Source organism: Crocuta crocuta, unplaced genomic scaffold (assembly GCF_008692635.1).
Source record: "Crocuta crocuta isolate KB4526 unplaced genomic scaffold, BGI_CrCroc_1.0 scaffold160, whole genome shotgun sequence".
Lineage (NCBI taxonomy): Eukaryota > Metazoa > Chordata > Mammalia > Carnivora > Hyaenidae > Crocuta > Crocuta crocuta.
Window position 1 is genome coordinate 5,132,952 of NW_027527591.1, and position 15,853 is coordinate 5,148,804.

At 43.1% G+C, this 15,853-nt stretch overlaps 2 protein-coding genes across 4 annotated transcripts in view; one reads left to right on the forward strand and one right to left on the reverse strand.

Annotated features, from left to right (window-relative positions):
• Positions 1 to 413, reverse strand: part of CREB1 (cAMP responsive element binding protein 1) — a 55,288-nt gene extending 54,875 nt beyond the window's left edge. For 2 of the 3 annotated variants that reach the window (XM_077771196.1, XM_077771189.1), the window contains exon 1: positions 217 to 405. The gene's annotated coding sequence lies outside the window, so the exon portion shown is untranslated. Of the gene's footprint in view, positions 1 to 216 lie in introns of all 3 variants that reach the window. The other variant, XM_077771192.1, reaches the window with a different exon arrangement.
• LOC144237838 (uncharacterized) overlaps positions 68 to 15,853 on the forward strand; it is a 31,922-nt gene continuing 16,136 nt past the window's right edge. Inside the window, exons 1-2 of the mRNA XM_077771570.1 lie at positions 68 to 290; positions 402 to 679. Coding sequence (XP_077627696.1) covers positions 68 to 290; positions 402 to 679 — 501 coding nt within the window. The remainder of the gene's footprint in view (positions 291 to 401; positions 680 to 15,853) is intronic.

Consider the following 15,853-nt stretch of genomic DNA (forward strand, 5'->3'; position numbering starts at 1 on the left):
CCGCCGCCCCCGCCGCCGCTGGCTCCAGTCCGCCGCCATTATTCTTTGTTCGCTGCGAGCGGCGGCGATGTTGTGGGGCTCGGGCGGAGGCTCCATCTTTACCGCGGCCCCTCCTGCGAGGGGAAGGCCCCGAGCGCGGGTGTCCGGCGCCTCCCCGTCCCCCCTCCGTCCCCCCGGCTCTCTCCGGCTCCTGCCTCCTCCTCCTGCTCCTCTTACCGGTGGTACAAGCTCCTCCGTCACTGCTTTCGTTCGCGGCCCGGATCTCGCTGGAGTTTTATTCTCTCCCCCACGTAACACACCGCGTCAAACTACACCTCCGCCGCGTCACTCACCAACACTCCGCTTCTCCCAGCCGCCCGGGCCACAGGCAGCAGCAGCCGCCGCCGACTGAGGAGCCGCAGCCAGGGAGCCAGCCAGCGCCGCCCAGTGCCGAGTGCGCAGCGGCCGCGCACGGAAACAGCCGAGCTCGTCCCGGAGGAGCTCGAGCGGCCCCGCCCCCCCGCGCTGGAGGCGGAACTTGCCGAAGGCCTTCGGGCTCCTTCGGCCAAGACGAAGGCGTTCCGCGGGGAGTGGGGAGGCGGCGAAGGTGGGAAGGGACGGGCGCAGGGAGGAGTGGTCTGAGCCCAGCCGCGCGGTTTTGGCGGATAAAAACCCGGAGGCGGAAATTTGCAGGAGGAAGGTGTGTGTGCGTGCGTGTGTGTCTGTGTGTGTGTCTATGTATGTGGCCCCGTGGGGAATTCCCTAGGGGTGTCGACGGCTCGGTGGAAACCCCCGCGCGGGCCGGCCCCTGCGGCGGTAAGCGGCGGGCTCTAGGGCTGCTGCGGCAAGGCCGGCCGGGGCCCTGGTCCCCAAGCGCCGTCGACCCCGGGAACTTTCGAACGNGGTGGGGGGGCAGGTGCTGGGACGCGGGGTCCCCTCGCCGCCCAGGCGTTGTGGTGGCCGGGTGGGAGGGGTTGGCCCGGCCGGCGGCCTCTCCTCGGCGAGAGTCAGCGGAGAAACCTGGCGGCCGCGCGCCCTGCGGTTCTGTCTCGGGGGGTGGGGCACCTCGCAGGGTGCAGCCGGGGAGCCAGGCCCGCGGGTGATCTGTTCGGTCCTCGGGGGGCCTCTGAGTAACCACCTGTCCAGACCGAGGTTGCTCTTGGACGAAATATGACCTCCCCTCCCCCACCGGCCCGCCTTTTTTTTTTNACACCCATTGTGCCCTTTTCTTCACCACCCACTCCCACTCTAAACCCGACTGTGTGACTAACGTTCCCTCGACTACTGAAACTGCTTTCTCAGAGGTCGCTCAGGGCCACGCTTCTGACTCTATTCTTTTTATTGAACTCTGCAGTCCTCTCCCAGGGCTCATGTCTATTATAATTCTCCTTCTGTCCTCTGTCTTTAGGAAGCGGAGCCAGAGGGTTCAAATCTGAGCCCTACCCCTTATTGGCTTCCTGTTACAAAGAGTTGCTCTTAGTACTCTAGGTCCCCTTCTGCTTTCTCAGGGACTTTGGGCTGAAGAGGGGCCTCCTTTCCTTCTGTTATTTTCAACCCTTCTTTCACTGCTGGCTTTTCTGTTACTTGACCATACTTATCTCTCTCATGTATTTAAAATATTCCTCTCCTTAAATCTTTCTCCAGCTGTGACTGCTGCTGTCTCCTCCCCAGTGGACATTCTCACGTGTTGCATTCCTCAGCCCTCTCCATTCTAGCTTCCGTCCCTACCACTCACCTGAAGCAGCTCTGAATTGTCACATACAAGCTTCTGTCCTCATCTTACGTCACCTCATTCTAGCATTTGACACTAGTGACCACACCCTCACTCAAATATGCTCTGCCTGCTCTTAAGTCATTTTCTTCTTGTTTTTCCGATTGTGCTTTGACAGCCAGTTTCTCCATTATCCAAATATTGGGATCCTGCTGAGCTGAGCCCTTATGTGCACTTTTCTAGGTGGTCTAACTGGATTTGCTACACTTTGGTTTGGATGACTGTGCCGTGTCCAACTCAACCTGTATGTCATATTCTTTCCAAAATCCTCTTCCCATAGCCCTTGGATTAGTAAAGGGCATCTTATCCATCTGCTCAGTTCAGGCTAGAAACTTAAGATCCTTCTGACATACATTGGAACCATCTAGACTTGTCTGCTTTTAAAAATTGGATTTGTGGCCTCTCTCCTTTTCTATAGTCACTTTTCACACTCTAGTATAAGCAGTCTTCATTCTTTGAAGTTTCTGGAATAACTACCATCTAGGTCCTACAGAACTGTTTTTGGTGTATTCCAATCCATTTGTCATACTGTAGCCATTGGAATATTTTTAAAACTAAATCTGATCAAGTCACTACTCTGCTTGAATTCCTTTAATAGTTTCCCTTTGCTTACTGAACACAGTCTAAGCTCCTTATCGTGAACACCAGACCCTCCACCATATGGGCTTCTCATTCTCCCCAGCTTCCCCAGCTGTCTCCCTAGCTCTCAGCCCTCCAGCCATATTATTCTTCTCATTCTTCTCATTTCCAGGCTCTTTTCTTTTTCCCTACCCTAGGCTCTCATTTCAAGGTACACAGATGTTGTTCCCCCTCCTCTGGAATTCTTTTCTACTGCCCACTCCCCCTACCAAACTATCTTCTCGCTTTCTTTTCTGACTCACCATACATACTTTATATCTAATATCCATGTAAGGTAAGGATTATGTCTGTCTTGTTCACCACCGGCTTCTTCCCTCCCTTCGCATCCCTGGCACCATCACCATGTCTAGAATGTAGTGGTGCTTGTTAAATATTTATTGAATAAATAATATGTGCACTCCTGGGCAAAGTTTTTTAATATTTCAGTCTTCAGATCTTTGCTCAGCCACTTACTAGCTATGTGACATTGGGCAAAGTGTTCATTCTTGTGCCTCAGTTTTCCCATCTGTAAAATAAAGACGATCATAACACCTACGTCACAGTGTTATTGTGTTAATTAAAGGAGACCGTGTACTTGGAACAATGCTTGGCAGATAGCCATTGTTGATTAAAATGTTGCCTCTTAGTAGCTGTTCCTTGCATAGCTCATCCTTGTGTCAAAGACATTTTCAAAATGGAGCTCATGCTCTTTTTACCCTACAATAATAGCAGATTCTTGGAATTATTGCCTCATGGCTTATTTTTATCACGCAACAAAATGGTAATTTTTTATAATTTGTAGAAATTTCCTCATAATTTTCCTGTCTGTTCACATTGACCTTCATGTAGGTGTGCTTTCTTCGTATCATACTTTGCTAACTTTGTAGGTGCCTTCTGACTGCAGGCCTTCTTCCCGTATTGGCTTGTGCCCTGCCGTAGACCTCTGGGCCTCAAACCGTGGATTCTCCTTGAGTTCTGCTCTCTTGGCCTCTGTTCTCACTTAAGGTTGTTCATTCAATCCTCCATCCAAGTGCAAGTTATTTTACTAAACATTTTGGGTGTACATCCAGACTTGAAATCGAGTCTCCCAATTTCATCTGTTCTTCCCTGGCATCTCCATGAACCATAAAAATGAACTGGGAATGTCAAACTTTCAGCATTCATTTTCTGTCTCTGGGACTTAGAAGCTGCCCTTATTTTTGACTCAATTAATATTGAAAATGTCAATATTGGGGAAAGTAGAGAAGAGCACATGGATATAACTTGACTTAATATAGATAAGATAAAGAAGTGCCCTGATAGAGATCCAGAAAGGGGGAAGGTCTCATGAGATGATTATAAAAGGCTTCAAGGAGAAAGTGATATCTGAGAGCTTCTCTCTAACCACTGCTTCCTTTTCCTGTTATTTTTCTCTCTTATTTCTGCTGTCGAACCTAATTTTCACTTTCACCACAAACTCATGTTCCATGAACCCTGCCTATTCTATTTCAACACCTTTCATGACTTAATTTGCTTTCCTACATAACTCCAAGGCCATGGTGATCCATTTCATTTATTCTAAAAGTATCTTAAACACCTGCTTTGTGCCATGTACTTTTTTAGCAACTGGGGCTGTAGTACTGAACAAAACATTGCTTCTGTCTCAAAGGTACTAAAGTCTTGAACCTCTCCTCTTTCAGACATTTCTTTTTGTCCGCTCCTTTGTGCTCTCAAATACTAGGTTGGTACAAATACTAGGTCTGTGCTACAACTTTCAAAATTATACCTTCCCCCCAAATCACTCTCCCAAACTCCAGGCTCATCTAAACAAGTGCCTACTTACACTTCCACTTGATTGTTGACTTAGCCTGGGTTCCCCCAGAAGGCAGACCTGAGGCATAAGACTCTGTGCTATTATTTTATTTGGGAATATGATTTCTTGGAAAAGAGTAGGGAAAAGAAGTGACTCCAGGGAATTGGTCAAGATTCAGTCAATGCAATGATAATGCTACTGTCCTTCCCAAAATACAGATACTTCCATTTTGTGTGGGCCCGAACATGAAGCAAAGCACTGTTGAGTGGTTACGGCCTGAGGTATGATGGCCGTGGCAATAGAGACAGAATAAGGCCATAGGCCCCACAGGCAAGGAGACTAAAAGGATCTGAGATCTGTAGATATCTGACAGACACCTCAAACTCAGTGTATCCAAATCTGAACTGAATTTCCCCCTCACATCTATATGTGACATCCTTCCCATCCTTGTAGCCGAGATTAAAAGTCTTGGCATAATTCTTCGTGCATCCCTTTCCCTAACCCCCACATCTATTCCTTTAGGAAATTTTATTGTCTATCCCTTCAAAATGTATCCAAACCTGACTGCTTACCACCTCCACTGCAAGTCAGCCGAGTCTATAAGAGCCTCATCTCTTGCCTGGATGACTGCAATTGCTTCTAAAGAAGTTACCTTACTTCTTGCCTTGCCATACACCAGCCACACTGCTGCCTTAGCACCTTAGGGCTGTTTCAGTGCCTAGAATGTTCTTTATCTAAATATGGAGAGAGCTAACTCCCTCACTTCCTTCAAGTCTTTGCTGAAATGTCACTTTCTCACTGAGGCCATGATCTGTCTATCAATCAATCTATCTATCTATCTATCTATCTGTCTATCATCTATCTATATTTTGCCTTTATTCATGAGGTTTTACTTAGACTTACTTCCTCATGCTGGATGTAAAATTACTGGAGCAAAAATAATGAAGCATTCTCAACTCCTTCAAATTGCTATTTAGAAGGGTGACAGCAGTTTACACTCCTTTAAGCAGTATATTGAAGTATCCACCTCAGTCCACCTTTACTCCGATTCCTTATTTATGGGTGAAAGAGGACATCTCATTGTGAGTTTTGTGGGTTTTTTGACCATACTGTTAAAAACTGCAAATTGACATCCACCTCAACCACCCCCCATTGCCACCCCATTTTTCTGGAATCTCCATGCCCAGTTAATGTTTTTTTCTGTGGCACTTATTGCCTCCAAATACACTATTTTACTACTTTTTATGTTTCCTGTTGACTGGCTCCTCAACTAAAATACAAGTTTTAAAAAGCAGTATCTTTGTTCATTGATATACCTCAAATATTGGAACCATGTCCTAATATATAATAGGTGTTCAATATATATTTGTTGAATGAATTTCCAACTTGTCTGCCATGGTCTTAGATGGTTCAACTCTTCAGATTTATTTTCGTGGTTGTTTTTGCACTTAAATGGAGAGGTATATAAAAGGTTTTCTTATTTGGTAATTTTCTCATGCTCTTTTTTTTAATGTTTTTATTTATTTCTGAGAGAGAGATAGAGACAGCGTGAGCAGGGGAGGGTCAGAGAGAGAGACACACACGGAATCTGAAACAGGCTAAAACCTCAGAGCCCAACGTGGGGCTCGAACCCACGAACTGTGAGATCATGACCTGAGCCTAAGTCGGATGCTCAGCCGACTGAGCCACCCAAGCACCCCGTCTCATACTCTTAATGTAATAAATATTTCTATATCAGGAAGCAATTAAAATCTTTAACATCCCTCTTTAAAACAGCATAGAGGTAAAAAGCTGAATGGCCCAAATATCCCCACTACCAAATAGTTAATTCTTTAATTCATTTTTTATCCCTTAAATGTACATGTACATCCTTTTTTTTTTTTTTTTTTTTTAAGAGAGAGAAGGCACAAGTGAGTGAGGGACAGAAAGAGAGAGAATTTCAGGAAGGGCAGGGAGGGAGAGAGACAGTGAGAGAAGTAGGGCTTGTGTTCACCCAAAGTGGGGCTTAAATTCACAAACCGTGAGATGATAACCTGAGCCAAAGTAAGATGCTTAATGACTAAGCCACCCAGGTACCCATGTACCTCTTTTAATACTGATTATATTGTAACTATTCATATGCTTGTCTGCATCCTTCATTGAACCATGAGCTCCCTAAAGGCATAGTTTTGTTTTGTTGAACTTGTATCTCTAGTAACTGGCATATAATAGGTGCTTAGTAATGTTTCTTGGATAAAAGAATGAAGGCCTGGTTAGTTTCTCAAGCACTGGTCAAGGGAGAGGTCCCTTGCCCAGTAAATGCAAGCTTATGAACTACTGAGTTCTTCCCCTGCAGTGTAGAGGGATGCTTGAGGCTATTCATAGTTGGAATCAGTGCAAGTTATCAATGCTCATGAAGTCATCTTGTGGTTTTCATCGTACTTTCCAGATAGTTTTCCAACAAAGAAAAGAAAGCGCTGACCTGTTAACATCTGTTCCTGGTCTGTTTACCAGTTATAGCTCCGCATGTAAATTAATACATTGCTTCTTAAAATTAATCTTTAAAAAATTTTTTAACGTTTATTTATTTTTGAGAGAGAGAAAGAGAGGGAGAGAGAGCAAGAGACAGAGCGGGGAAGGGGCAGAGAAAGAGAATCAGAAGCAGGCTCCAGGCTCTGAGCTGTTGGCAGAGAGCCCGACTCGCGGCTCAAACTCATGAGTGGTGAGATCATGACCTGAGCTGAAGTCAGACACTTAACTGACTCAGGTGCCCCTAAAATTAATCTTAAACAATGACAAAAAGCAACTCTCCCATTTCCTTAATAAGCGAATGTCTTATTTTTTCTTTTTTTTCTCTCTCTCTCTACAGTAAATACCCTTGAAAGAGTTCTATGTTCACTGTCCCAGTTTCCTTTTCTCTTATTTTCTGTTAAATCCACTCCAACTAGCTCTTGCCCCTAGCATTCTGCCCGACTGCTCTCCATGTTACTTAAGCCAGTGACCTGTTTCTAAGTCTTCATCTCACTTGACCTGTCAGCAGCATTTAACACAGGTGATCCCTTCCCCATCCCTGTAACATTTTCTTCACTTGGCTTCCAGGACACTATGTTCTTCTGGTTTTTGTCCTACACTACTGGTCACTGTTCTCAGTTTCCTTTGCTCACTGACCTCTTAGTATTGGAATATCTCAGGACTCTGTCCTTGAACTTTTGTTCTTGTACTCTCTCCCTTAGTGATCTCCTTCAACCTTATGGCATCAGATATAAGTAAGCTCAACTCCCTAGTTTCAGACCCAGACTTGTATAGCCAAATGCCTCAGCATCTCTACTTGGATGGATGTTCAATGGACCTTTCCATTTTATTATATTAAAACTGAACTCCAGATCTCCTCTCCTCTCAAAAACCTCTCCCTACAACCTTCTCCATCTCAGTTGATGGCAATGGTGTCATGCCCATTGCAGAGGCTGACTCAGTAACTTTTACACCCCATGTCCAAATCCTCTCGTTAAATCCTGTTGTGCTGTCTTCAAAATATATGACCACTCTTCCCATCTCCTTTGATACCACCGCTGTCAGCTTTGACTATGATTTTGTATCAGTCACGCTTAATCTTCCTTCTATTTTCAGCATAGCAGCCAGAGGGATCCTTTTAAAACATAAAGCCGACCATGCCATCACTGTCCCAAAGTATCCCACAGGTCCCCACCTCACTCAGAGTGGAAGCCATGATTCTTACCATTAGCCTACAAGCCCCATTACCTCTCTGCTTTCACTTCCTGATACTCTTCCCTTCACTTTTCCGTTTGGTCATGTTGGCCACCTTGCTATTCCTCAAATATCTTGGATACACTCTCTCCTCAGGGACTGTACAGTTGCTATGTGCACTTGGTTGGCATGTTCCTCTCAGACATTTCCATGTCTTCCTTATCGCCTTAGATCTTTGCTCAGATGTCCCCGTTTCTGTGAGGCCTTCCCTTACTACCCTGATACAAATTGTTTACCCTACACCTGACCTTTCTTTTTTCTTTTGCTGTTCTTATCTCCCTTAGCTACTTTATGTTTCTCCAAAGCACCTACCATTTTCTGGTGTGCTATCTACTTAACTCACTGATTGTGTTTATTGTCCATCTAATCCCTCTAGGGCAGGGGCTTTTGTCTCTTTTTTCACTGCTGTGTCCTTAACCTCTGTAACAGTGTCTTATATACAGCTGGTGTTCAAATATTTGACTGAGTGCAGCTGAAATTCTGGATTTAATATTAATCTCCAGGTGTTTGGTTGGCAAAACAGATCCCCCTCAGCGTGATCACCTCTGGATGTATCTAAAGATTTTGAATTGGGGTCCCTGGGTGGCTCAGTCGGTTGAGCGTCCAACTTCGGCTCAGGTCATGATCTCATAGTTAGTGGGTTCGAGCCCCACATTGGGATCTGTGCTGACAGCCAGCTCAGAACATGGAGCCTGTTTCAGATTCTGTGTCTCCCTCTCTCTGACCCTCCCCTGCTCAGTCTCTCTCTCTCTCTCTGTCTCTCTCTCTCTTTCTCAGAAATAAATAAATAAATAAAAATAAATTAAAGATTTTGAGTTTCGGTGTTGCAGCCTGAATCATGATGGTTCCCCCAAGCTACCACCTCCTTTGGGCCTTGGTTTCAGCATGGCTACACTATCTGTCTTTGTTCTATATAACCTGAAAGAGATGAGGACCTCTGTGAAGCTTTCTGATTTTCTCATGTCCCAGAGTCAGAACTGGGACTGACCAGCAAGATTCTGGCTACTTTTCATTTCTATTTTGAGGACTCAGTGGTAAGCTACCAGTACTGCTACATTCTCAGCTTCCTATGACTGAACGCAATGCCACATGAACAAAGTCAAATGGCCTCTTCTCCTCCTAGAAATTGCAAAAGGACCAGTGGTTGGCATTTGAAGTCAGTAGTGGTAAGAGGTGAAGATTTATTGAGTGCTTACTTTGTGCCAAGAGCTGTTCTAAACACTGGCTGTATGAATTAATTTAATCCTCACAATAACCCAATGAGGAGAATATCAACATTAGGGAGATTTTATAGATGAGTGAGCTGAAGCACAGAAGGGTGAAGAAATGTCTCTCTTAGAGCTAGTGAGTGGCAAGGTCAGAATGTGAACCCAGACAGTCTGGCTCTAGAGTTTCACTCTTAATCACTGTGCTCCACAGCCTGACTGTAGAGGGAACACTGGGGAGGGAACTTGCATCGAAAGGAATGCAAAGTAATTATGATTTCCTCAGTGTAAGTCTGCCATTCTGAAAGTACCGTCGTAACCCAAACACTTTCCCCCCCACCCCCCAGTGTCAGCCTATTGCCATTTTCATACATGCCACAAGTATCAGGCCAAGTAGCTTCCGCAATATCATGCTTCCTAGGCACAGACTAGGCTCCTTGAAACAACCTGCCAAACCACTCCCTTCCCTCTTTGCTTTACTACCTCCTACTCTTTAGCTGAGCTGGGAAGGGTATATCATTAGCTGCAAGCCCTTCCTAACCGTTCTCCCCACCATACCAACACCCTAGTCTGGTTTAGGTGCCTCCGTTTTTGTTTCCATCCAGGTGCCTATAATACTTATTTGTCATGATTTAATTGTCTAGTTCCTTGCTGCACTGTAATCTCTATGAGGGTAGAGATTAGATCTGCCTTATTCATTGCGATACATCTAGCATGATGTTTTTCACATTGGAGGAGTTCAGTAAAATTGTGCTGAATGAATAAAAGTGGGTTTTCTGTAGAATACTATATCCATGCATCAAAGTGAATTTTCTTACGGTGAAGCAAGTTCACCGTAAGCTTAAAATGGAAAAGATAATTTTCTTTTCATCTGCCTTTTAGCTTTTGGGTTTTCATGTTATCAGTGCCTATGCCATAATGCTAGTTTTCAATTGGTGTTTCTTTATGACTCAGATTCAACTATCATTCAACCACTATGCTATGTCTTTCACATATGTGTGCTAATTTAAGCTGAGATAACTTCTCTGAGTTTCAGTTTCCTCACCTGTATATCCAAGTACTTGGTTTACTTGAGCAAGATAAAACTGTAAATTTGAAGATGGAGCTTGGATTTAGAGCTTCCAATTCTAATTTTTTTAAATGTTTATTTTTGAGAGAGAGAGCTAGCAGGGTAGGTGCAGAAAGAGAGGGAGACGTAGAATCCAAAGCAGGTTCCGGGCTGACCGTACAGCCCCTGACATGGGGCTTGAACTCACCAATGCTGAGATCATGACCTGAGCCCAAGTCGGATGCTCAACCACTAAGCCATCCAGGTGCCCCTCGAGCTTCCAATTATAAATTTAGATTTCTTTTTTCATATATAATGTTGTCTTCCTATTCCCATCTCTGATCTGTGTCTACTAGGCCCAGGGCAGCACCCATATTACTGAGCGACAACCATATTTCATGATCCTATCATATGTACCTTCTCCAGAAACCTTTTTTTCCTTCCCCTTTGTTCTGTTTTTTTACATTTTATTCATTTCCTTTGCATTTCCACTCTGCTAGCTTCTCTCCCAAACAGTGGCACTTCGGGTTTATGAAAGCATTCTCAAGCCTGTCCTAATCTTATAATTATAAGATTATAATCCATAAATATGGATTGAGGGCTCTAGTGATATTTGGTTATTTCTATTATATGCTTTCATTACTTATATGTATCATCTGTCTCAGAAAGAGATATGAAGGGAGTTTCAGAGATTTGAACCAGGACACATACTATCTGGGCTCCTGCTCAAACAAGATGATTAAACACATGCTTTTTGCTCTGTTCTTTCCTGACACTCCACAGTAGGAATAAGAAAAGTATGAACCCTTATGGTATAGACAGAATAATGCCACCCACCCCCAGATACCCATGTCTTACTTCCTGAAACCTATGAATATAGTCGCTTACATGGCAAGGACTTTGCAGATGTAATAAAGTTAAAGATTTTGAGAATGGGGAGATTATTTTGGATTATATGGGTGTAATCACAAAGATCCTTATAAGGGAAAAAGAAAGGCAGGAGAGTTTGAGTCAGAGGGAGAAAAAAAAATTAAAAGAGGTTCTGTTTTGAAGATAGATGATGAGGTCACGAGCCAAGGAATATGGAAGCCTCTGGGAACTAGAAAAGGCAAAGAAACAGATCCTCCCCTATAGTGTTCAGAAGGAACGTAGCTCTGCCACCACCTTGATTTTAGCCCACTAAGACTGCTTTTAGACTTCAGACCTTCAGAATTGTAAGATAATACATTTGCATTTTAAGCCTTAAGTTTGTGGTAATTTGTTATATTGGCAAGAAATTAATTCAGCTTCCTAAGGACAGAAAAGAAGGACAGAAAAGAACAGGAAAGGAAACCATAGAAGTTGAGAGAATTCACACATGTTTAGAAGATGGGATGGAAGGAAGAAAAGTAACAGATGGAAGATTGAAGAAGCTGATATCTGAGTGCCCACAGGAGGGAGGAGGGATATCAATAAGAAGGAAGTTATTTGTCCTATAGAAATCCAGAAGGTTTCAGGAATTAGAGGTCATACCTAATACGTCCTGTTTACAGAAGCCAGGAAAAGAGTACCAAAGAAAGCCTATAGAACATTTGGCTAAATATTTAAGTTATAAATCCAGCTAACAAACTGCTATCTAAAGTATATTCTGTCCTATCTTGAGAAATGCAGAGAAGGGACCTCCATTTTGGGGTATGCCAGTGAATTTAAAGAAATTATGCAGCACAAAAGAGAGAAACAAACAAACTACTCAACCAACTAACCAACCAAACAGAAAGCCTACTATGTCTGATATATTGAGCTGAGAGTTAAAGAGATGGAGAGTTTTGAATGAGTGATATGTGCTTAAGACAACCACGTAAATGAAAAGAACAATGCAATTATTAACTCCAGGAAAGGCAAAAAGTTGGGCAGGAGAGGAAAATTAACTGTTATACAGCTCAAGTAGATCTAGAATACAAGGCTCTAAAACTGTAACCACCAATTAATAATATAATCAAAATTATGATATATAATGAAACAGAGCATGTTTGTGGTGGCATGCAGAGAGGGAGGAAAATAAACCCTTATTTCCATAATGTAAAGTGCATAAGTAATGCCTAAAGCAGCAATACCAAGTTGCCACAATTAAAATATGTATAGAGGGGCACCTGTGTGGCTAAGTTGGTTGAGCATCTGACTCTTGATTTCAGCTCAGGTCATGATCCCAGGGTCATGGGTTTGAGCCCTGCATTGGGCTCCAGGCTGAGTGTGGAATCTGCTTAAGATTCTCTCCCATTGCCCCTTTTCCTTGCTTGCACTCTCTGTCTGTCTTTCTAAAATTGTGTGTGTGTGTGTGTGTGTGTGTGTGTGTGTGTGTGTGTGTGTGTAGATATGAAGGTCAATTCCAAAGAATTACCTAAAAAAATTCACAGTGGCTATCTCTAGGGAAAGCTAAATATTCAGTGAGAGTGATGTGGACTATTCAAACTATGAACATGTATAGCTTTTATAGAACTAGATGCTTTTTTTTGTATACTTATTTATTTTGAGAGAGAGAGAGAGAGAGAGAGAGCTAGCAGGTAGAGAGGCAGAGAGAAAATCCCAAGTAAGCTTTGAATGTCAGTGTGAGCCCAAGCTGATGTGGGGCTCAATTTCACAAACAAGGAGATCAGGACCTGAGCTGAAATCAAGAGCCGGCTGATTAACTAACTGAGTCACCCAGCTGCCCCAACAAAACTAGATTCTTTAAAAAAAGGGGAGGGATAAAAGATTAAGGGGAAAAATTACTGAAGACACTTTTCTGAATTTGAAAAACATGAGCATGAAGATTGAACAAGATGCAAAAAGCCCACGTCTGAGCACATGACCATACAATTTTTTAAAAATTTAACATTTTTTATTTATTTTTGAGAGACAGGGTGAGACAGAGTGTGAGTGAGTGAGGGGCAGAGAGAGAGGGAGACACAGAATCCAAAGCAGGTTCCAGGCTCTGAGCTGTCAGCACAGAGACTGGCGCGGGGCTCGAACTCAGGACTCAAACTCATGAAACATGGGATCGTGACCTAAGCCTAAGTCAGACACTTAACCAACTGAGCCACATCGACCATACAATTTTAGAATACCAGTTATAAAAACAAAAGAGGTCATAAAAGGCTCCAGGAGGGACTGAAAGTAACTACAGAGGACTAGAAATGAGAATGGCACCTGACTTCTTAACAGCATCACTGGAAGCTCAAAGACAATGTATCAATACTTTCTAATCTTGAGGGAAAATTACTTCAAATATGGTATCCTGTTTTTAAACATGCCAGGTTTTTACCTATCATGAACACTTTCTTAGGAAACTATTAGAAAATATGCATTATCCACATGTAAGCCAAGATAGAATATCCAGGAAACAAGTGAGTATCTGTCAGCTTACATTATGACACAGTCATAACGAACGTGAAAAATCTCCCAGAACGGTTTAACTTGTACTCACCCAGTGTGTTCATCAAGTATTTCTGTTGTCATCTCAGTGGGGTGAAGGCTGATGGAGCATCGTCTACCTGGGACATTATGACTAGTCTTGCAGCAGACAGAAAAGAGAGAGAGAGAGATAATAGAACTTACACTTCCCCCTTCGAGTGACATATGCCATTGGCCAGAGCAACTCACATGGTCACTTCTGAGTTTAACATGGCAGAGATGTACAATCCTTCCATAGAGAGTAATGTCACAAGTCATGGCCTAGGCCATCAAGGGGGTAAGGTAGTATAATTCACCCCAGTGCAGGATTAGCAGATATTTTGAACAGTAATAGAATCTATCCAAAAGGGAACCCCTGGATAGGAGAGAGTCGAAGGGAATACCAAGGACAGCAGCTGTGAGAAGGAGGAAGAGAGCTTCAGGCTGAAGGTCAGGTTAGGGGAGGGGGAGGAATTGGCACGGATAGCTTTGTGACAGGTTTGCCTGTTGGATGCTGGCCTCTCTGAGTGGGCACGAGAAGACAGAGTGGTGAGGTAAGAGACTGCCGGTTCCTCATTAGCTTTTTTTGTACGAAGTGAGGTTTATTTTTTCCCCCCAAAAAACTATGTAATGCAATAATTTAATACAGATTTAAATTGTCAGGTGGATAGTTTACCTAAACTGTGCCTTACATATTTGCGTCTCTGATGTGCATGGGTCCTGTGTTTGTGTATATGTGTGTGATTAGGCAGTTCTTCTCAAACTGTAGTTTGGAATTTTTGTTAACCTGTCTGCCACAAGGCCAGTAAAGAAATTGAGAGTAAGCTATTATAAACTTTAATAGTGGAGCACCTGGGTGGCTCAGTCAGTTTAAGTGACTGACTCTTGATTTTGGCTGAGGTCATGATCTTATAGTTCGTGGGATCGAGCCCCACTCCAGGCTCTGTGCCGACAGTGTGGAGCCTACTTGAGATTCTCTCTCCCTCTCTCTCCCTGCCCCTTCCACACTCTCTCTCTCTCTCTCTCTCACACACACACACACACACACACACTCTCTCTCTCTCTCTCTCTCTCTCTCTCTCAAAATAAATTTAAAAAATACTTTTAAGAGCAATTCAACAGAGTAGTATATGTCTTATGAAATCAATAATACAACGTGCGGAAGTTGTATCTTATATTCTTTGCTTTTAAATTTTTTCTAGTAATTCATTTTTACAAACATCCGCATTAGGTTGGAAATTTTAAAAATTTGGTCCTTCACCACAGTGTTAGAAGCACTGATTTAGGGAATAAAAGTAAAGCTCTAAGGATGAAAATATTCAGAATTATTGCCCTAGGACAATCAGCAAATGACCATGCTATACTTCTCACTCTACTGCCCCCTCCACATTATACCCAAAGAATTTTGTGTAGAAAGAACGGAAGCATATTGAAGTCAGCACTCCCTATCCTTCTATGGCCAAGTTATTTACGACATCCTCCTCCTCATCCATCTTTGTCCCTCAACAAAGCACCTGGAAAGAACCCAAAGAAAACAGTTGTGTTTTCCAAGAAACCATGGGAAAACAGCATTAGCAGCCCTGAGATGAAGACACTTGACTTTCCAAGGATAACAAGCTTACTTTATGCAGTTTTGTCCAAATCCTGCATTTTTGTCTCCAATGCTCTCATGTTAATAGTCAAATATCTTAGGCATTAGTAATAATAATGTAAAAAGATGTAGGTTCTCTTGTCCTTTTAACTTGTTCATTAGATTCTTGCTTCTTTCTTAGTTTTTATGCTCATGCTACCTGATACTTATTAACAGGAAACAAAGAAAATGTCCATACTAAATGTCTTTGGGGACTTCAAAAACTGATGCTCTACTGTGATAAAGTAAAATACAGTTTATCACAGGACGCACTTCAAAAGCACCAGAGCACATTTCTTCTCCAGAATAGTGACATTTCTTTTCAATATATGAGCAAAAATGATGAAGTGGTCAGTAATTCTGTTGATTTTAATGCTGAAGTTCACATGTATCTTCATAAAAACACTTCTGGGCTCTGTTAGTTGTGGTTTAGTCATGACCGTTGTCTTGGTGACACTAGAAAACAACACAGCCAACTCCTGTCCAGACAGGAATTGTTACTACCTACACTCAGGTACAGGATATAGAGGTTGAAACCCTGCCCTGAGGGGCACCGCATCTCGGAGCAGGGAAAGGCTGTCAAAACCTGGTTAGCTTCTGAGGTAAGAGTCACTGTGTATCCTAAAACTAACTGTATTAAGGTATTTGACCTTTGTGG